General features: G+C 30.3%; 1 protein-coding gene across 10 annotated transcripts in view; it reads right to left on the reverse strand.

Moving 5' to 3' along the window:
* Positions 1–22765, reverse strand: part of LOC143065044 (uncharacterized) — a 132238-nt gene that overhangs the window by 41857 nt on the left and 67616 nt on the right. For 9 of the 10 annotated variants that reach the window (XM_076238341.1, XM_076238344.1, XM_076238346.1 and 6 more), the window contains 12 exons: positions 22575–22696; positions 21419–21866; positions 20480–20682; positions 19888–19995; positions 12020–12175; positions 10172–10564; positions 9693–9844; positions 9168–9358; positions 7585–7731; positions 6990–7019; positions 3414–3644; positions 2777–2989 (listed from right to left, as the gene is read on the reverse strand). In XM_076238341.1, the coding sequence (XP_076094456.1) occupies positions 2777–2989; positions 3414–3644; positions 6990–7019; positions 7585–7731; positions 9168–9358; positions 9693–9844; positions 10172–10564; positions 12020–12175; positions 19888–19995; positions 20480–20682; positions 21419–21866; positions 22575–22696 (2394 nt within the window). The remainder of the gene's footprint in view (positions 1–2776; positions 2990–3413; positions 3645–6989; positions 7020–7584; positions 7732–9167; positions 9359–9692; positions 9845–10171; positions 10565–12019; positions 12176–19887; positions 19996–20479; positions 20683–21418; positions 21867–22574; positions 22697–22765) is intronic. The other variant, XM_076238342.1, reaches the window with a different exon arrangement.

Raw genomic sequence — 22765 nt, forward strand, 5'->3', positions numbered from 1 at the left:
TCTTAATGAACATGATTCATTTCATCTCTGTTAAATAAAATATGCTGTCAGAACATAAAAGAAAATTAAAAGTAAAATTTTTCTGATTCAAAAAATAACATCAACTTCAATACTTTAATTTCTAAATTTAATATGATCTAGTCAACAATTACAGCTTTTACATTAATGCTAGCAAGACAAATCTTTGTTTGGCTTGCTTGCTTTGTTTGTATCAATGTTTGCTCAAGCATGGCAATTAAGATAGGCGGGGTTTCAGCTTGTATACATCATACTTAAATTTTATTGGACGTTATGTTTGAAGTTAATTTTAAAACATCACATGACAAATATTCTCACATGTTTTTTAACCAGTAAATATACAATATACACAGGATTCTACTTCGTCAAAATTATCTCCCCATTACGGCAGTTCATTTTCACAATCGTAGAAATGGAAGCCAAAATTATTATTTTTTTCGAAGATATGCATTTTCATCATCCAACTTAAAGACTGTCGCCAAGTACTTTTAGTAAAATAGCTATTCGAACACACCTACTCTGATTTTGTGATTCATTGGATAGGTATTTCACTTGACCCCTATATTTCATCTTTTAGTAAATTAAATGTGATTTTTTTATGTTATAAAGTCAACCTGTAGCTTTGCTATATAAAAATGATAGAATCTGAAGCGAGATGATGTATCAAATACTCTTCCTTTGTACGTTTTCAAAACAAAATATTCATCTACAACACACCCTAACATAAAAAAGGTGCACTCGATTTTCTCTTTTCGATACAATTGTACCCATTTATTGGAATTTTTCTTGAGTTACATAATGAAAGGGCAGACACGGATACAACCGAACTAATAGATTGATATGTTATAAAAAACAATATTAGGTCAATGTCATAAAAATATAAACTTTTTTTGTACTCGGCGCAAAACTGTGGAAGGCCAGTTTCTCATCCTCATAGAAGAAAAAAGTTTATATTTTCTTTCATTGACCAATTATTGTATTTTAACAGGTGAGGAAACATGTGAGAATATTTGTCATGTGATGTTATAAAATTAAGTGTTCTTAACCTCAAACGTAACGTCCAATAAAATTTAAGTATGATGTATACAAGCTGAAGCCCCACCTATCTTAATTGTCATGCTTGAGCAAACATTGATACACACAAAGCAAGCAAGCCAAACAAAGAATTGTCTTGCTAGCATCAATGTAAAAGCTGTTATCATCCCTCTTCAGTTTATTCTTTTTTTTCAATAGTTCATATTTAGTTCTGTGGTCATAAAAATATATTCTTTAGAAAATTTATCAAAAATATTATAATGGTATTCTTAGAATAAAATCTGACATCTGAAAACCAACTACAGAAATACCAACTACCGCAGGCAGATTTCCCTCAAATCTTAGCTACCTTGAATGAATTTTTGTACACAGCCTTTTTCTGTCGATGCAGTTCCACAATCCTTTATTTTACAATACCAACCATTCGAATGACAGCTAAAATAACTTAAAACTTATTTAGCAATGATATAATATAACATGCAAATTAAAAAGAAATAAAAAACGAATCAAACCTTTACCATCTCTTTTCAGATATGTTAATAGCAATATTTTTAAAGTAATTTAAAAGTTGTTGCATATGAAAAACAAAAATTTGTTCAACAAACTACCAAAATATTGAAACTTATATAAATTTTCATTTATCAATTTTACAGGATCAAATTATAAAGATCAGAATGTTGGGTAATAAAAGGAATTTTAGAGCTAAAAATGCTGTATTTACAAAGTTTACTTTGATTTTAAATATTAACTGCTGTAAAAAAACAATCTTAACAATATGAAAAACAGATGCTTACCAATTATCAGGTTTTCTGCTATTGCTACAGTAAATTTTCCACTGGGAGTCACAACTTGAATTATTTTGACAGTTTTTTATGACCTCAGATAGTGTCATATTATTTTGCAAAATCTGTTTTAGGATAGTTGATAGTCTTTTTAATACATTGTACTACTGTGATTTCAGCATTTGAAAAACTGTTGTTTTTTTTTTTTTTAATTTTTAAAAGCTTAATGGAAGAAGGCTTGAAGACTGGAAGAGTCAAACTATTCAATGTTCGAGCAAACATTTTGTAGTTTGTGATAAGTATTGTTTAAAGTTATTTAGGACAGGTCAATACATATGACATCACAAAGCCATAGTATGTGATTTTAAAAAAGATGAATAAAGTGATACAGATACAGCAATATTATATAAATGTGAATTTTTTAAATTCCACTGCTAAACATGAGATTTATAAGATTGAATTATATACTAGGTGCTTTCACTGGATAAACATTGTATAAATTATTGTATCAGTGAGGCCAATGGTTTGGAAAGCCCCTTCACTTAAATATATATTAAAGAATTATTAATATGGATTTGATTCATATAAGAGGCAAACAAACCAAAATCAAATTCAACCAACATTTTATTAATATCCCAAAATATGATAATAAAAACAAATATCCCTATTGTTACGAAAATAAATCAAAACCCTTTGATTAAAATAAAATGATCAACAACTAACAAAGATACCAACAACTGCATGACAGGAAAAGGCCTGTGTGAATAGTTTTAAAAATAGTAAATATTGTACAAAAATAACGGATAAAATACTCAAAAGTTAACAAGATGCCAATGAAAACATGCATGGCAACAACTGTTTTTAATTCATCCAATATTGCAACAGGCAACAACCAACAGCAACTCCAATGGGGAGTAAATAATTTTTATATCTGTAAAAACCTTGGGCCTCCTCTCCTACATTGCCCTGGATAAGGGACTGCTGTCTCTGAAGTTCTGCTCGAAGGGACACAGCTTCATGATGTATACTTTCTAAGTCCTGGAGCTTGTTTTTAGTTGTCTCAAGTTCCAGAACCAGAGCTTCCTTTTTCTCCTCTAGATCTGCAATCTGTTGGTTCAAAGTTTCTCTCTCAGAACTGTATCCCTCAATTAGACCTGAACAAATAGATTAAACTGAATCTAAAATCAGTGGTGTTGTATATCAAGTGATTCAGAATGAGAAATTGGTTAAAAAGAAATTTGCCTCCATTGAAAAGTTTTCTAAAAACCTGTTTTATAAGTTTAGCTCAACTAAATAGAGGCATTTGGTCTGTATCATTTTGATGGTTGTAGTCACTTAGATATACAGACAATTTAAAACACAAACTACCCAGTGGACAAATATCATCTTACTTTATTTTTACCTGTATGTCTTTGCCTTTTTCTTCAAAATAAGTACATGTAAAAATAACCAAATATTCTTAATTTCCAACTTTTACATGATAGAAAAAAAGAAGACTTAAATCAAATCCTTTCTAATTTTCATTCAACATCACCATAAAAGTTGAAAGTTCATTGAAAAGAATGATAAAGTCCAAACCTTCTGCCTTATGAAGTTCAACAGCGAGATATTCTTTGGCTTTAATCTCCTGTCGGAGTTGCTCTTGGAGATCCTGAACCTGGTTGTTCATCTGATTGGAGTCCTCTTCTTTGATATTTACATGATCAACCAGTTGATGTTGTGTGTTACGAGCCTCTAGCAGCTGGTTTGTTGTTTCTTCTATCATCTCGAGGAGTCTAGATACAGAGTTCTGTAGTCGATGACTGGCATCTATAGAAATAAAATAACCATCTGACATAATTTTTTACTTCACTACTTAATATTTTACATGTTAGTTCCTGATTTAATGTTCATTTATTTTTTTGTTCAGTTTGTAATTAGAATGAAAGATCTGGGGAAATATGAATGACATAGAATATTGTAATAGTTTTAAATATTTTTGTTATATGACACCTTCTAATTTACTCCATTTCCTTTTGTATGTTATTATTTTCATCATGTTACTATACTTTGGTGTGACTATCCCATAATCTTAAATTAAATATTCCTTTCATATGAAATAAAATTGGTTGATGATACATCAAATTAGGAACTCCTACATAGCCTCTAGGACCTTCGGTTAAAAGACAACTTAAATAGTGTAGTAATGAGGTTAAACAGTTTTCAGTTTCCCCATCCTTCAAAAAAAACAATTATACAGCTAACCAATACCAATTTAATGACAACAGTTTCAGTCAATATAAATTTTATGGATTTTTTTGACAATTAGTAAAACCTTTTCTATCTTATTCTTAATCTGACAAAGTACTTCGATATCCTTTTAAATGTAGTTGTTTTCTTTACAACTGAAAACTATCTAACTATACTTTAGATTGTCAAAGGTTTTTTTTTTATTTTCTCGAAGGAAAAAAAATCCAAGAAGCTATAATCAATGTTTAGACACTCTAAAAATGTTAAAAATGAATTTCAATTTTTTTTTATTAATTTACTACATTTCATAATAAGTAAAGTCTTTATCATCAATCAGATAGTAGAATTGGTCAAAGTTTGTAACTATTTTGCCTATCAATGTAAAGTTCTGTCAGAAAAGGACATGTCTCCTATATACATTCATAAGTACATTACTTCCTATAAATTTCACATTTTGAATGATTAACCACACTTCCCTTCCTATATATTATGTAAATACATGTACATGTATGAACACTATGTGTAGAGAATACAAACAAGATGTGTATTTGAAAAAACTTTACAATAAATTATGTTACAGAGAAAATGCTTTATTTATTTTCAAATATTATTAGCAATCACATTATTAACAATTGTTAACAAAAATTCTTTTAACTCACCTTTTATATATTTACTTATTTCCTAAATCCTTTATATTTCAATTGTACATAGTAAATGTATCAGCATTTTAAAATGACATACAATGAGCAATATTTGTTCACATATGTAAAGAATGTTAATTATTTTTAAATACTAATAAGAAAATAACTTTTGTAAACTTATTGTCCTTCAAATTATGTGTATTGATTTTTCCCATTAATTATCTCATCTAAGCCTTTAGAATACGATCCATTCATTCAACCATAAAACACATGTATCGTCAACTTATTTCCTTTTTTGAAGAAACTGAAGTATCATATAGTACAAGGGAAGTTGGAAACCTTGGACCTTAATAAGTTTCTATTTTTAGATTAAATCAATATATAGTGATGCATGTGTTAAACAATCCTAGGAAATTGAAGTTGATTACATTTCTGGCTGATACGATTCTCATTAAAGTAATTATTATGCTTTTTATGGCTATAGGTCAAAATAAAAAATATTTAAAAATAGCTCCTATTAGGAAATATAATGTTTCAAAGTATTATTGTCAGAATTAATTCACTTTTATAATTCAACAACATTGCTTTTGTCTCTTATGTGACTTGCTAACTTTTTATTTTAAATGCTACTGTACATGTATGGTCCTAAAGAAAAGTAGGTTATACAACCAACAATTAATTAATAAATATTATGTCAGTCACATAAGTATCTATTAGAGACCTTTATATAATTATAAATCTTTAAACCCGTCTATTTTTTTTATAATTGTAAAATTTCTCCAAGAAACTCACCCCACTTTTGACCTGTCTAAATCCAAAACATGACAAACTTAATATGTCTTGATGTTAAAGAGGGAACAAGAATAAGCAAAACCATCTTAAATTTTTAAGATTACGTCTACTAGATTATCTAGATATCATCCACAGATAATCCTTACTTAATCTCATAGATTTTATGTGTATTTGTCAACGAAAATGTCATTTAAATGACCACATACCAAATTTATAAATATTTCTTTACAAAAAAAATCATTTGTAGTCTATATCTGATTAATTACATCATTAAATCACTTAAAATCACTTCAATTGGACACTTTGTACATTAACTTCAAATGCCATCTTTTTAGTTTAAATCTTATGTGTATTATGTCCACTACCTTTAACCATGTTAACTATCTATTAATTGAAAATGGTAAGAATTGTTTTGTGATATATTCAAGTACTTTATACTGTCGAACAACCAATCTAATAACTTCTGTTTTTTGTTTTGTCTTTTACAGATTCAAACATTTACAAGTTTTATAAGAGACCTAATAAAAATAATTCCTGTCATCATTTTGAATCAACTTGAAAATGATAGACTAAGATTATAGCTTAAACTAGCTAAAAAAAACGAATTCCCCTCTAATATCAAATAGCCACATTATATAATATGTCTCCTACCCTCCTTTTTTATTTAATGATCCTGAATAGAACTCATTTTTTCCCCTTTGGGTCAGATATTAAACATTTCTAATGTGGTAAGCATCTTTAGATTGACAAAGAAAGGTCAACATTTCAGAATACAAGATTTTATCAAGCCATCGTGTACCAAATAATGATTTGATTTGAAAAATTTACATGGTGAGCTGTTTGCAACATGTCCTTTCATAGTTACTTTATTAAAACAGCATGTCTGCATTGCTGGTCCAATCACAATATCAAATGTCTGTGTAAGCCACAAAATTATTTCTGCAGTTCTGATTGTGTTTTTTGCAAAGAATGTTATTCTTAACAACTCCAATGATGCATTAATAGTGTTGAAAAATGTTTTATGTCAAAAATATTAAAGAAAAGTACATGTATTTCAGTGAAAATGAATTTTGTGAAAAAATAAATGAAGCTGAATGTGGCTGATATCCAAAAAAGAAAGTGACTACATGAGCTTATTAAATGATGCCATTAACTTATTCACAACAGGTATCCCAATCTGAAATCCTTGGAGAGATCCAAATCTTAAGGAGTAATACATGAAAAATACAAATGTTGGGTAAGTCAATTTTGATCGATTCCCAGGAAGGATTATTCTCTTGAGGGAATCAGATAGAATTCTTACCTACCTACCATTTGTATTTTTCATGTTATTGCTCCTCAGAATTCTGATTCCTTTTTGGATTTCTGATCTGAATACGGGTGTTTTATAATGATGATGAAAAAAGTATATTCCTGTGAATAATCAGTTGTGTACAGTTTTCACACAATGTGTTGCAAAGAAAATTTAGTTGCAATATAGACCAACACAAACCTCTTAAATAAGATTTCATTGTCCAATAGTCTGTAAATAAAGGCAGAATAAATCATCACAAATCAAAGAGATCACCCTCATTCTGTACATGGCTATATCCCCATGTAAGATCACCATTAGCCAAAGATTAATAGTATTCAATCAACCAAGCTGATTTATTTGAGATCAAAGTTGGTACCATACTAGTTATTTTTAAATATCACAAGTTAAAACTTTTCCAAGTATAGCAAGTTTTTTTGCCATTATTTAGGTTTGTCAAATTCAAATGATTAATTTTCTGGAAGAAGATTCAACGAGATTCCAAAACTGACAATCATAAAATTTCTCCCATTTATCGAGAAATTAAATCTTCATGCCTTTACTCTACTGTGCAACACTTAGACAACTAGAGACTCATCGGAACTGTAATTACCTGGCTTTTTTCAAGTGTTAATAATTAATAAAGGATTTAATGAAAATTTCTGGATACTTGTCCCAATTTCACAACATTCAAACATGTATACCAGGATTTATAATTCTACATCCTAAAATTGAAGGAAATTGATTATTAACTTAATCTATTTTTGATTGAATGACAATAAGAGATAACACAAACCTCGAAGGAGTTCTTCCCCTTCTTTATCTAGCTCGGGACCCTGGAAAATACTTTCACTAATTCTTTGTGATAAATCTAGACCCTCATCTGTAACATTTGACAATATACTGGTTTCTTGTAAACTGTCTCCATCACCATCTGCTCCTCCTGTCGAAAAGTATACAAATTAAGTCAGTATGAACAAGAATGTGTCCACAGTACACATATGCCCCACTCGCACTATCATTTTGCTATGTTCAATGGACCATGAAATTGGGGTATAAAATCTAATTTGGCATTAAAATTAGAAAGATCATATCATAAGGAACATGTTTACTAAGTTTGCAGTTGCTTGGACTTCAACAACTTCATCAAAAACTACCTTGACCAAAAACTTTAACCTGAAACAGGACAGACAGACGGACAAATGGACTAACAGATGAACGAACGAACGAACGAACGAACCAATGCACAGATCAGAAAACATGATGCCCCTCTGCTATTGTAGGTGGGGCATAAGAATTACTTTTCAAAGCAAATGAAATTAGTGAAGTACATGAGCCTAGATTGACATCATCATAAGGAATCAATATTAAATTTTAAACACATGAAATCTATGAAGTAGACCCCAAGCATGACAATCTATGAAATAAACCCCAAGAATGAAAATCTATGAAGTAGACACCAAGGATGTTAATCTATGAAGTAGACCCCAAGAATGAAAATCTATGAAGTAGACCCCAAGAATGTTAATCTATGAAATAGACAGCATGAATGGAAATCTATAAAGTAGACCCCAAGAACGTAAATCTATGAAGTAGACCCCAAGAACGTAAATCTATGAAGTAGACCCCAAGAATGTTAATCTATGAAGTAGACCCCAAGGATGTTAATCTATGAAGTAGACCCCAATAATGGAAATCTATGAAGTAGACCCCAAGCATGACAATCTATGAAATAAACCCCAAGAATGAAAATCTATGAAGTAGACACCAAGGATGTTAATCTATGAAGTAGACCCCAAGAATGAAAATCTATGAAGTAGACCCCAAGAACGTAAATCTATGAAGTAGACCCCAAGGATGTTAATCTATGAAGTAGACCCCAAGAATGAAAATCTATGAAGTAGACCCCAAGAATGAACATCTATGAAATAGACCCCAAGAACGTAAATCTATGAAGTAGACCCCAGGAATGAAAATCTATGAAGTAGACCCCAAGGATGTTAATCTATGAAGTAGACCCCAAGAATGAAAATCTATGAAGTAGACCCCAAGGATGTTAATCTATAAAGTAGACTTCAAGAATGAAAATCTATGAAGTAGACCCCAAGAATGAAAATCTATGAAGTAGACCCCAATAATGGAAATCTATGAAGTAAACCCCATTAATGGAAATCTATGAAGTAGACCCCAAGAATGGAAATCTATGAAGTAGATCCAAAGAATGAAACTTTAAATTTATTTTCTGTTGACGGTAATGTGTAATGTTTTCCAACATGAAATGTTAAAACAATGTATGAACTGTTATCTTGAGGCTAGGAAAAAAAACTGTTTTATTATTCAGATAGTTCTGTACAAAAATATCAAATATAATCTTGTTACCTTCAGCACCTAATGGAGGTGACCTCTGCTGATCTCTAGGGGGTGATCTCCCTTTACTGCCTGTTGATTTATCTCCTTCTGTAACCATCTTAACCAGTTTTTTGTTAATACTATCTTCTACATTGAGATAAGTCTTGACAGAGTCTGACAATAGCTGTAACAGTTGTTCATTTGTTTTCTGTACAGATTCTCTGTAAAAGTAAGGTGTAAACTATTAATTAATGCAATTATTTCAGCAGGAGTGGAGCCGTAACCAAAATAATCTGGGAAAAATCAGTTTTCATGAAAAGGAAGAATTGAAAGTCAATCCACCAAACTAAAACATCTACTTGATCTGTAAGTCATCATTATGCCCTAATGAGCCAAAAATCATCTCCTTATCTTCAAGCATTACAAAAAGTCTGGCCTACTACAATTTTATAAGAAATATCTAAATTCAAGTTTAGATGTCAAAAGCCAGTCATCAATGATCAAGAATGAAACACAACATCTGCAAGACATCACTATTTACTTAGAGTATCTTACCTATCATTGTTAACTCTCTCCAAATCAGATTTTAACATTAGTTCTAGATTTTGATCTTCTTGTGATTCTTTCTCTCTCCTCATTAGAATCAGTCTTTCTTCCTCAATCTGGTCTTGTAATCTTTGTGTCAGCTTCTTAATCTCATCTTCTAGCTGTAAAACAAACACAATGAAAATAAGAAATTTGATTTTAAATGTTAATTCAAGAGCTGAAAATACTAAGGGATAGTAGATATAATTTGTAACATCAAATTTGCAAAGACTACTGAACTTTATATTTTGGTAGATTTGAACTGTGTCAAACTTACAAACACTAATGACTAATTTCTTAAGTAATCGCTATTCATTTAGTATGCTGCAGATAATAAATAAATACAAAACTATTTTTTACAATATACACCAATATTTTAAAAAACTGACACACCATTTGTTTTTCATTAGCAATTGATAAGTAGATCCTTGACTAAATATAAAACTTACATCTTTGATTTTGCTATCCTTTTGTTTGACAACCTCAGCAGAAACAGGAAGTTCACCTGATTCATACGTAGAAACAGGTTTTAGATTGGCTAGGGTATCAGCCAGCGCCCTTGTTTGCATCAATTCATCGGGAGTAGATCTTCCACTCCCAGAATCCTCTCTGTCCTGTAAACTACTAGATCTGTCATAGTCTTCATCCTCCTCCACAAAATCAGGTTTAAAGTCCAGTCCAGCATCAAAGTCAAAAGTAGATGCTGAGAGTTGTCTAGGTGGAGCTGAATCAGGAAGGATAGGTTCCTCAGATATCTCAGAACCCATATCTTCTTCTTGATTATCTCCCTTAGATTTGTCAAACTGGATCAAAGGTTCATCATCAGTTTCATCAAGGATTTCCTGCAAAAATAATTGATGTAATTCAAAATCCCAAAAATTACATATCTGATTTCAGACCATATTTGCTAAAGTAACACAACATGTTTTCCCCTTTTTATTGAAAAGTTAAAAGTGATCATACAAATAAGCTACTGACAATTTAAATCTTAATTTATTAGAAATTCTTATTTTCTGATGTTTTTTTTATGAACACTACTCCATATATAATTATAACTTATAATTTACAGTGTGTTTACCACTATAATTGATATATAACATTTACAATAGTGTAAATCAGGGGAAGATCAAGCTACGTAGCACATTCAATAATAGTGGGGTAAAGATTGCATTCGTTTAGCAGCGGGAACTGAAAAGTAAACCTAGCATTGTATTTTAAAGCACATAATTGTAGAATAATGGACAAAGGAAGATAACTCAAACTTTATTTATCACTATGACATAAATAGCATTGATATTTTCAGAAAAGATTATAGATTCATGCACCTTGCACAATTTAAGTAAATTTCTTTACAAGTATGATGACACACATACAGGTTACTTTGTAACTTGATTATCTGAGTATACATTACATTGAAAAATTTCAAAAAATGTTCATGGATAAGGTTAGAATGATATATGCGATGCACTATGTTTCTTTTTTACTTGTTAAGAAGTGATAAAAGTGGGGAAATTGATAACTACTCAGTTAGAAAAACAGACTAATTGATAAATTTCTAACAAGAATCTGTCCCAAGTACACGGATGCCCCATTCACACTATCATTTTCTATGTTCAGTGGACTGTAAAATTTAGGTAAAAACTCTAATTTGGCATTAAAATTAGAAAGATCATATCATAGGGAACATGTGTACTAAGTTTCAAGTGGATTGAACTTCAACTTCATCAAAAACTACCTTGACCAAAAACTTTTACCTGAAGCGGGACGAAAGGACGGACGAACAGACGAACAAAAGGATGGATGAACGAACGAACAGATGGACGAATAAATGAACGAACGGACCCACAGACCAGAGAACATAATGCCCCTCTACTATCGTAGGTGGGGCATAAAAATGACCTGATTCTAAAGCATTTTCTTTATTTCAGTTTACCTGTTATGTCAATCTAATTATTGTACACAAGGGAGTGTAGGTGATTACACATAAGACAATAATACAATTAAGTAACCAAAATATCAAAGGTTTTATTGCTTTCATAATCTTGATAAGTTACTGGAAAATTTCTAAGGAAGCATTACATACTCACAAAAGCAAGATCAAGATAGCTCTTAGTTATACTTTAAATGTAGGATTCTTATTGTTTCTTTCACTAGAAATACTTCTGTTTTTATATTTTTATTTTAAGAAATAACCAATTTTGAATTGAGATATCAATGAAACCCAAACCAAGCATTGATTGTTTTATTTTCCCTATAACTCATGTGCAATGTTACTTAGTACATTGTATAACGTTTACCTTTTTATCCCTTGGACTGATCTGTTGAGGTCGTCTGACCACCTGGGTGACTTCTACTCTCTCTATAGAAGATTCCATGTCATCTCGAGGGGTGCTCCTAGATGGAACATAACGTCCACTGTCTTCTGCTACTATCTCCTCTTCTAAACTTTCCAACTGTAATAGAAAAAGTGTTTTTTTTTTAATTTATTAAACAGCTCTCACCAGAAAATAGATCTTGGATTCTATAATCACTACTGATGAGGCAGATAAGCAGAATGTACAAGTTTTTCTCTGTACAAATGCAACAGCAAAAGTAGACTAAAAATCTAAAGCTGTCCAGAATGAAAAAGGTTTGTATAATGCATGTTGTTGATCTCTTATAAACTCAATAAACAAATTTGCTTTATTGAGTTTTTGCATGGAAAATAAGTTCCTTTTACCTCCAATGAAGATATCTGTAAATTTCATTAAAATTCATTGTCAGTACAATTAAGAATCTTACCATATAAGTAAGATGTGTTCATCCTGCCACAGTCACATTAAACAGATGTTACTTCAGATCAATAGACTTTTAATATGATGATTCATAAGTAAAAACATAGATTTACCGGTAATCTAAAATTTATAATAGACAGAAGTGGACAAAATTTAACCAAATGTTTAAACCAATAGAACTATTTAAAAAATATGTTTTACTATAAGCTTAATTAAAAATCATCAACATATTCAAAAACTTTCCAAACAAGCAGTTTTGATCATTACATCATTATAGAACTACAACTAGAACAAAAATCTGCTTTCAAAGGACACAATGCCTCAGTCACACTAATTTTTTTATCTACATTATTAAAACACTGAATGAAATATTACTTGTCCATAATACATTCTATGTGTGTAATAGATGTATAAAACATGCATAAAGGACTAAGTTTAGTATATACATGTATGCATGTACTGGTTTAGTATATACATGTATGCATGTACTGGTTCAATAAAACTTGTTACATGACTTTAACAGATCAATCTTGCAACAAAACTATGAATAATATTTTTTCTAAGTGCTTTTCTTTAATGTTCTGTGAATACAACATTCACATTGTATAATTATATCACAGGTTATAAAACAAACTGTTCATTGTATAATTTATCATAGTTAAACCCCTTTGCTTTTAATTATTAAAATAATTATGTCCTTTTGAAAAATATGTTTCTAAAATTTGTGGTTTTAAAGTATAAGTGAAAAAAAAGCATGTTTAATTTGTTCTAGGTACAGAAGAAACTCCCAATCCAAGCCATCAGTCCTAACTATTCATATATTAAATTTTCCCTATTACCAATAAAATGCAGTGAAAAATAGCCTTTTATATAAAAAACTTCAGGAAAAAGACCAGAAAATGTTTAACAAAAGACAGCAGGTTGTTTTAAGTACTTTTCTAAATAGATAGGTATTCAATAATTTATGTTATAGTGTAATCAATACACAGTCAGCTGTTACTAACATGTTTCTATACACCAGAAAATTGTTGAATACAAATCTAATTTATCAGTTTTTGAAAAAATATTACAACATTTATAAATTATATTGTAACTGATGATTCACAAAGCAAAAACATTCACATCAATTTGACAAAAAACATAAATGTACTTATAAAGCATTTTTATATATGTCTACTGTACATGCATTCTTATCTTATGACGGAAATACATTTAGCACACTAGAGCTGTCCATAAAGAAGGATAGTACATGCAGTTTAGTTGCTGCTGTGAAATTCAGTATTGAGACAATGCATATTAAGTTTTGTCAATTTAAGTGCTACTTTACAAAAGTTTTTCACTGAACTAAAATAAGTTAATGTTTTACTATCATAGGAGTCAAAGGTCAAAGTCAAGGTCAAAATGACCTGACTTTGGTATATGACACACACACAGTCCATGATGCATCTGTTTACGTTCAGCCAATGTTTTGTAGACATTGTAAATTAAAAAAAAAAGTTATGAACCAGACAGAAATTAGACAAGGATTTTTCTTTAATAGGAGTCAAATTTCAAAGTCAATGTCAAATATATAAATTTATCAGATCCCTTTTGAAAGACAATTCTGAATGCTTAAATAGAACACCAGTATCTTGATGGTAAGCAAGATGCAAAAACAAAGTATAATAAAAAAAAATACTGCTCAGAGGAAAATCAAATCTGAAAGTCCTAATCACATGGCAAATATATACATAAGAATGGAAATTAAACTAGAGGATCTAAAGAACATAGGTACATTTAATATGAGAGCCAATGCAAATATACCAACTAAAGCTGACTTTTTTCTAGACTTATTTGAGAAATGGACCAAAACACAAAAACTTGACATTGACCAATGAACCTTGGAATTGGGTCAAGGTCAGATGAAAACTGCTAGAAGTACATGTGCAATGTACAAATTTTTCACAAACTAAATATAATTGACCTTCTGCTTATTGTAACGGAGATACTGAATTGACCAAGAAACTGATCCATGTAATAAGGTCAGATCTGCTGAACCCTGTCTGACACACGTTGACCCCTTGTTGATAGATCAGTAAATTCCATATGTTGTGAGAGCGAAGCTCGCATCCCTATATGGAATTTAGTGACCTCATATATATCACAATAGGTCACTTGCACACTATGTAACAAATTTATCTTACCAACTACCTCAACCTGTGGTATTTAGACTAGTGGCCTATCAAAGTGATCAAGTCTTAAATACCGTTAGTATTAAGAATATACTTCAATGGATCTATACAATAACCAGATGCTCCGCAGGGCGCAGCTTTATACGACCGCAGAGGTTGAACCCTGAACGGTTGGGGCAAGTATGGACACAACATTCAAGCTGGATTCAGCTCTAAATTTGGATTGTGATTAAATAGTTGACACAGCATAGGTTTCTGACACAGAATGAATGTGGTCTAATGAACTTAGAATACTTTTTTTTCCTTTGAGCAATTCACTATGCTGTTGAATATTAATCCTCTCAAAAAAATTTTTGAAGAAATTTTCTTTTTATTTATGAAATCTGAAATGAGAAAAATTTAAGCACCCCCCCCCCCCCTTTTTTTCACATCCCCCTTTCCCTTTTTCCAAAACTGATCTCAATTCAAATTTCTAATGGAGTTTGCAACAATAACTACTCATTTAAATACATCATAAAATATTAAAATGTAACAAAAGGTGCTTGTTATCACTGAATGGTAAAGATTGTTTTAATTTATCAGTTGGTAGTAAAAGTGAATATACATTGTATATTGTATAAAACAATGATTTAAGCTGATTCAACTACTATTCTGGACAAAGAAAGATAACTCCAATCAATTGAAAATTTCTTGCTATTGCACAATAATGTGCAATTAGATATTTCTTGCTATTGCGCAATACTGTGCAATTGAAAATATTTGCTATTGCACAATACTGTGCAATTGAAGATGTCTTGCTATTGCACAATACTGTGCAATTGAAAATTTCTTGCTATTGCACAATACTGTGCAATTGAAGATTTCTTGCTATTGCTGAATACTGTGCAATTGAAAATTTCTTGCTATTGCACAATACTTAATATAATAATTTTGGATCCTGATTTGAACCAACTTGAAAACTGGGCCCATAATCAAACATCTAAGTACATGTTTAGATTCAGCATTTCAAAAACGCTCAAGAATTCAATTTTTGTTAAAATAAACTTAGTTTAATTTTGGACCCTTTGGACTTTAATGTAGACCAATTTGAAAACGGGACTAAAAATTAAGAATCTACATACACAGTAAGATTTGGCATATCAAAGTACCCCAATTATTCAATTTTTGATGAAATCAAACAAAGTTTAATTTGGACCTGATTTGGACCAACTTGAAAACTGGGCCAATAATCAAAAATCTAAGTACATTTTTAGATTCAGCATATCAAAGAACCCCAAGGATTCAATTTTTGTCAAAATCAAACTAAGTTTAATTTTGGACCCTTTGGACCTTAATGTAGACCAATTTGAAAACGGGACCAAAAATTAAGAATCTACATACACAGTTAGATTCGGCATATCAAAGAACCCCAATTATTCAATTTTTTTTTTTTTTTATTTTTTTAATTTATCATATTTTATTGAAATCTGTACATTTGTTAGTTTTCAAACATCAAGTACCGGTACCTTATCCCGGCCTCGTTAACATTAGTAAATAACATATATATACAACTGTTAGTTTTTGTTAGTATTATACATACAATTTTCCATATTTGAAAATATTATATACCATATCAGTAATATCAAAAAATGAAGTTTACCATTAAGATAATCAACCATAATTATCTAATATAACAAATGCACAGGTTATGAAAAAAATATATAATGTGAGTAGTTGAAGTAATAAAAATAAATATATATAAGCTATATATTTTTAGGTATGTCTGTAGATTATTTTCAAAATTATGAAGAAAAAAAAAAAAAAAAAAAAAAAAAAAAAAAAAAAAAAAAAAAAATAAAAAAAAAAAAATAAATAAATAAGTAAATAAATAATTGAAAGATAAATATTCAATTTCAAGGAAATTATAAGTTTTTTGTTTGTTTTCAGTTATTTGCAGAGATGAATAATGTAGTTCTTTCACATGTTAGAAACAATATATCATATGACAATTCTTTTTCTACTAATTTATGTACATATATACAATGTAAAACAAAATATCTGATCATTCATCAAAAAGAATGGCAAAAGCATTCCAACTTTTGTCAAAAATTTCTACTCTTTTATTTTTAACAGCAATTAATTTTTCAGTGTTGTATAAAGATTTTATTTTACTTTGCACTGCCTGCATTGATAGAGATTTCTTAAAATATTTGCAGTTGAAAATATATTGTTTTATCTGCATATAAATCAAATTTGCAGCATTCCCCTTAAATGATTTTGTAGTATCCCCAAATAGAAAATATTTTAAGGTAAATGGAACGCTTATACCATTTGACAATAACCATGAGTCAATTTCATCAATGAATGTTTGAACAATCTCACAATTCCAAAATAAATGTACAATAGTTTCTACTTCTTCTTGGCAAAAAGTACAATTTGGGTTGTCAGTGACCTTAATTTTATTCAAAAATTTATTTGTACCTAAAATATGTTGATTTATTCTGTATTGTAACCACTGCAGTTTGGTATTTTTTGTTACTTTAAAAGGTAACTTGAAAATTAATTTCCATTCCTCTTCATCTACCTTCACAATTTGATCCCATTTTTTCTGGCCTGTTGAAACTATATTATTTTTAATTAACAGTGAATACATGTCTTTAGTTCCCCTTGAGCTTTTAAAAAAAATCTTGGCAAATGAAGGAATAAAAGGTGTGACTAGTTTATAATTATCAAAAACATATCCTTTTCTTGCATTCTTTACAGCAGAAATTATGCTGTTATATTTCATAACATTTCTATCAACTTTAAATGTTTCTACTAAATGTTCTAAACTGAAAAATTTTCCAGCATCTGATACAATGTCATTAATGAAAAATATACCTTTATTAAACCAGTTTTTATAAAATACAGGTTTATTTTCTATTTTTATACAATTATTCATCCACAGTGGACTTGACAAAAAATATTCCCACATATTCTTTTCTTCTTTATCAACAATACTGTCCCATGAATGGAATACATCCTGCCAAAATTTATTTTTCATCTTTACTTTAATGTTTGACAGATAACCATTTCCAAACTTAAATAATTTTTCTTGATTTATTATGGAAAATAAAATATTTTTCCATTTATTGTTAGATTGAAAAAGTTTTCTAACCCATGTGGATTTGAGTGCTATGATGAAGGAATTAAGATTGATCATTTTCAATCCACCTTCACTGTAATCCTTTTGTAACAGATCTTTCTTGACTCTATGAACAGGTGAATTCCAAATAAATGTAAAAATAAGCTCGTTAATCTTTTTCACAAGTTCTTGATTTGGGTTTGGCAATGTAATTATAATTATTCAATTTTTGATGAAATCAAACTAAGTTCAATTTTGGACCCTTTGGGCCCCTTATTCCTAAACTCTTGGGACCAAAACTCCCAAAATCAAACCCAACCTCCCTTTAGTGGTCATAAACCTTGTGTTTAAATTTCATAGATTTCTATTTACTTAAACTAAAGTTATGGTGCGAAAACCAAGAATAATGTTTACTTGGGCCCCTTTTTGGCCCCTAATTCCTAAACTGTTCAGACCTCAACTCCTAAAATCAATACCAACCTTCCTTTTGTGGTCATAAACCTTGTGTTTAAATTTCATTGATTTCTATTTACTTAAACTAAAGTTATTGTGCGAAAACCAAGAATAATGCTTATTTGGGCCCTTTTTTGGCCCCTAATTCCTAAACTGTTAGAACCAAAACTCCCAAAATCAATTCCAACCTTCCTTTTGTGGTCATAAACCTTGTGTCAAAATTTCATAGATTTCTATTTACTTAAACTTAAGTTATTGTGCGAAAACCAAGAAAATGCTTATTTTGGCCCTTTTTGGCCCCTAATTCCTAAAATATTGGGATCAAAACTCCCAAAATCAATCCCAACCTTCCTTTTGTGGTCATAAACCTTGTGTTAAAATTTCATAGATTTCTATTCACTTTTACTAAAGTTAGAGTGCGAAAACTAAAAGTATTCGGACGACGACGACGACGCAGACGACGACGCCAACATGATAGCAATATACGACGAAAAATTAAAATTTTTGTGGTCGTATAAAAATTGCCAATAACAACAAATTATTAACTTTAAATGTGTTTTATGAATTTATTTCAATTGTGCATCATCAATTTCTTCATCTGATGAAATCTTTAAGATTATTCCACAACGTCGTGTTGTTTTTATAAAGAGACTTTACACTACAACTATTAACCATGTATAGAAATAAGCCCCGTCTACTAACCCAATATGAAATATACACACCGTTGCTTTTAAAAAATCATATTCCTAGAAATGTATAGGAGGTAAGATAAATAGCATATTAGGGTAGAATTCACCTGACAAAAAACTATAATTTTTTTCAGCAGTTACAGAACAACATAATGCATATGAAAGATGGAGTTTTCGTAACATAAGGCAAAGATCTGTTTACAATTATATAAGGTATGAAGCATCCGAGTTGGCTACCCTCTGAAACATAAATCTCTTATGTTAAGCTTCCCTTTTTTTTGCATTCTGTGACTATTTTCTTTGACGAGATAAAAATGAGGTCAAGGACAACACTACAGACATTTTTTTTAACTTAAAGCATCTGTATGCAAACCCTAGATATATCCAGCTTTTCTCCTTGTTTATAGTGACAATATGTCTTGCCATTTTCAACCTTTGCTTATTGTTTAAACAGTATGAAGTTTTACAATTTAGATGTACACTCTAAAACTTGTTCATGCATGTGTGTAGGTATCTATAAAATTGAAATATTCTGAGTCATCTTTACAGTTACTGGCCTTGTAACATGTGTTTGAAAAACATACCTTTACTTACTCTATTACATAACATATCATGACTAAACAAATCAATAATTAAACAAAACTTTAGGATTCCAGAGAGAGTTTGAACAGTCAGCACAGAAACAAGTTGTAAAGAATGATGACATGGAGAAAAGACCATATATATGGTATGATGCCCCGTATCAGTGAAAGCACCTCTCTAAATGTCTATATTGTATTGAATAGGCTAATTAAGAGACCTCTGCCAATTAGCACCTAGTCAGCATTAGTAAAGATTATGTATATTAGTTTCTAAGATCTGACTGTGAAAGTCAAAAGATAATTCAACAGTATCTTAAACTTTGAGGTACAAGTAAATTACAAAAATATCATTTGACAATGACCTAGACGTTTAAAAATGCTTTTATATATTTACCATAGGAACAGTTTGAGCAGGAGATGCTAGCTGCCCTTGAATGGTATCTTCTGAACTTGAGGAGTGTTGTAAAAACTCCAAAATTTTCTTTAAGTTTCCAATCTCTTTCTGCAAGAAGTAAAGATTTGTAATTATAATTATCTGTTAAATTTGACGAACTTTCAAGTGTGACAAGGTGAATTTTATAACTTTCAGATGGCTAAAGGTTTGTAATCGTTTATTCTGTAAAATATATTCAAACTAGGTATTAAAAAAACCCACCTGTAAGGCATCATTGGAATAAGAGATTATGATTGACCAGAATTTAAGTACAATATCTGGTACATTAGTTGAAGTACTCTGTCAACATATGAACAGAATTCATCAGTGTATGTCATTGTATTCAATATCTAGGATACAATATTAATCTAATCTTTTTAATCTGAAGCAGTCAGGTGTCTTAGATGTGGAAACAAATAACTTTACACATTTCCAAAGATAAAAAAGTAAATATTCCAAAAAAGTGAATAAAGGTTAATACTTGTATACAAGAATGAAGTTGAATATTATGTAGATATTCTAATATCAAATCCCAATTAAAGGGAGATAATACCTTGTATTTGTCTTCCATGTCTTCTATTCTAGCCTGGTGCTGAGTCTGTAGATTTTGTATTTCCTTTTGATGTTTATCTGACATTTGTTGTTCTAAGGCCAGTAACTCCTGTTTATGTTGTTCAGCACTCTTCCTTGATGTTACAGTATCTACACTACCACCATCTAAATCATCAGAATGAGTAGAGTGGGTACTCGCTATTTCTATAATTAAATGAAATTTTCACATACATATAAATGTGTTTAAAGTGTTGTGTATCACCAGCATAGGTCATGATGGTACCTATTCCTTGTATCAATTAATCATAAAAATAAGAAATCTTTGCTGCCATTAAAAATTATTTTGTACTAATTTGGTAACTGTAATTTAAAGATTCCTAAATAATTTAGTCATTACCATTTTAAATGGATGCTAATTTGCTTGATTTAAACTTTAAAGGTAATATCAATAAGAGGGAAAAAGACATGGTTTCTGAATTCCTTTATTAAACACAGCAATCATACTTTGTATGCCATGTTTTCAAACAAAATATGGTTAAATCAAAATCAGATAACATTGAATAAATCTGATTTCATGACAGAATGTGTACAATTCCAACAACAAATTGATTCTACAACATGACCAACAGTTCAGTTTTACCTCTCAAGCATAAAATTAACACTAAATAAAACAGATTGTCAAGTCATTTTTCATACTACTGTACATTCATATATTGTTCGTGGGTACAAATTTCGAGGATTCACTAAAAATTGTATTTTCTGATATATTTAAATTTGTGTTTTTGCTCAAATCTATATACAACCATAGGTAAAATTTGTTATTGGTAGAATAATTGAATTTGTGGTTCACCTGTAACCACGAAATACATAAAATTTGGTATCCAGCGAATAGTGAATCTACAGTATGGTAATATTTATAAGGCCTATGTAAATAGTTTACCTTCTTTAATGCGTTTAAGTTTCTCCTCATATTCTGCCTCTATCCTGGCTATAATTGAGGTATGGGTGTCTCTTAAGTCCTCTATAGAGTTATCCTTCTCTTCACTAGACCTACGACGGGCTACTTCAGGGTCGGATGGTAAATCTGGTTCCCTGGTGTCTTCATCTGTCTCAAGTTCTTGCTCTGTCACCTGGGTTGGTTCTTCTGATTTAATAGCTGGTACATCCTCTGGTTCAGACACAATCTTGGTCAATTCTTCCTTCAATTTTGAGATTTCTAATTCTTGATTTTGCTCCAGCTCAGAAATTCTGGCATCATATTCATCAATAATAGTCTTTCTACATTCTGATATATCTTTTTCATGTTGGATTCTGAGTTCTTCTGCCTCTGCCTGCCTATCACCTATTAACTTATCCATTAATTCTTGATGCTGTTCCATAAATCTGGCCTTTAATGAAATTACCATATTTATAAGAAAAAATATATTTAGGAATATATATAAAGTTATCATACATGTAAAACTCTAGTTGAAGCTCAATGCTTGCTAAAGGTGTGCATGTATAGTGTCACCTTCATGAAAACAATGGTAAATTATAGTTCCCAACAAGTGCATAGAAAGGCTTCATGACAACAATGGTAAATTATAGTTCCCAACAAGTGCATAGAAAGGCTTCATGACAACAATGGTAAATTATAGTTCCCAACAAGTGCATAGAAAGGCTTCATGACAACAATGGTAAATTATAGTTCCCAACAAGTGCATAGAAAGGCTTCATGACAACAATGGTAAATTATAGTTCCCAACAAGTGCATAGAAAGGCTTAACTGTTGGTTTTAGAAAATATTTACTCTTACTAACAACTACTTTTGTGGTATTTCTCTTCTAGATTTAGAAACTTTGAAACAAGTTGATCACACTTTTTCCTATTAAAGTAATGTATAGACTGAAAATTTTCAAGTGTAAGGCGACTAAAATACCCATGCAGACCACTTTTTCACATCTATGTTAGTGGAATATGTAACAGAAAAACAGTAAACATCATTGTGCTGTTTTAATTTCATAAAATGCTCTTTCCAAATATTTAAACCATATGAAAAGGAAACATTTCCCTGATAATTACTCTTTATAGTTTAAACAATGATCTTATTAGTTTACCTGTTCAGATTCTATGGTTTCATCAAATTCCTGTTGCATCAGTGTTTTAGCCATTTCTAACTCTGTATCATACCGTTCATGTATAATATCAGCCACTTCAGGAGCCTCACCACTTTTTATACCTGTAAACATATAGCATTGTATACAATAGTCATACGCTGTCTAAAAACCAGGTTCAATGCACCATTTTC

Source organism: Mytilus galloprovincialis, chromosome 2 (assembly GCF_965363235.1).
Source record: "Mytilus galloprovincialis chromosome 2, xbMytGall1.hap1.1, whole genome shotgun sequence".
Taxonomy (NCBI): domain Eukaryota; kingdom Metazoa; phylum Mollusca; class Bivalvia; order Mytilida; family Mytilidae; genus Mytilus; species Mytilus galloprovincialis.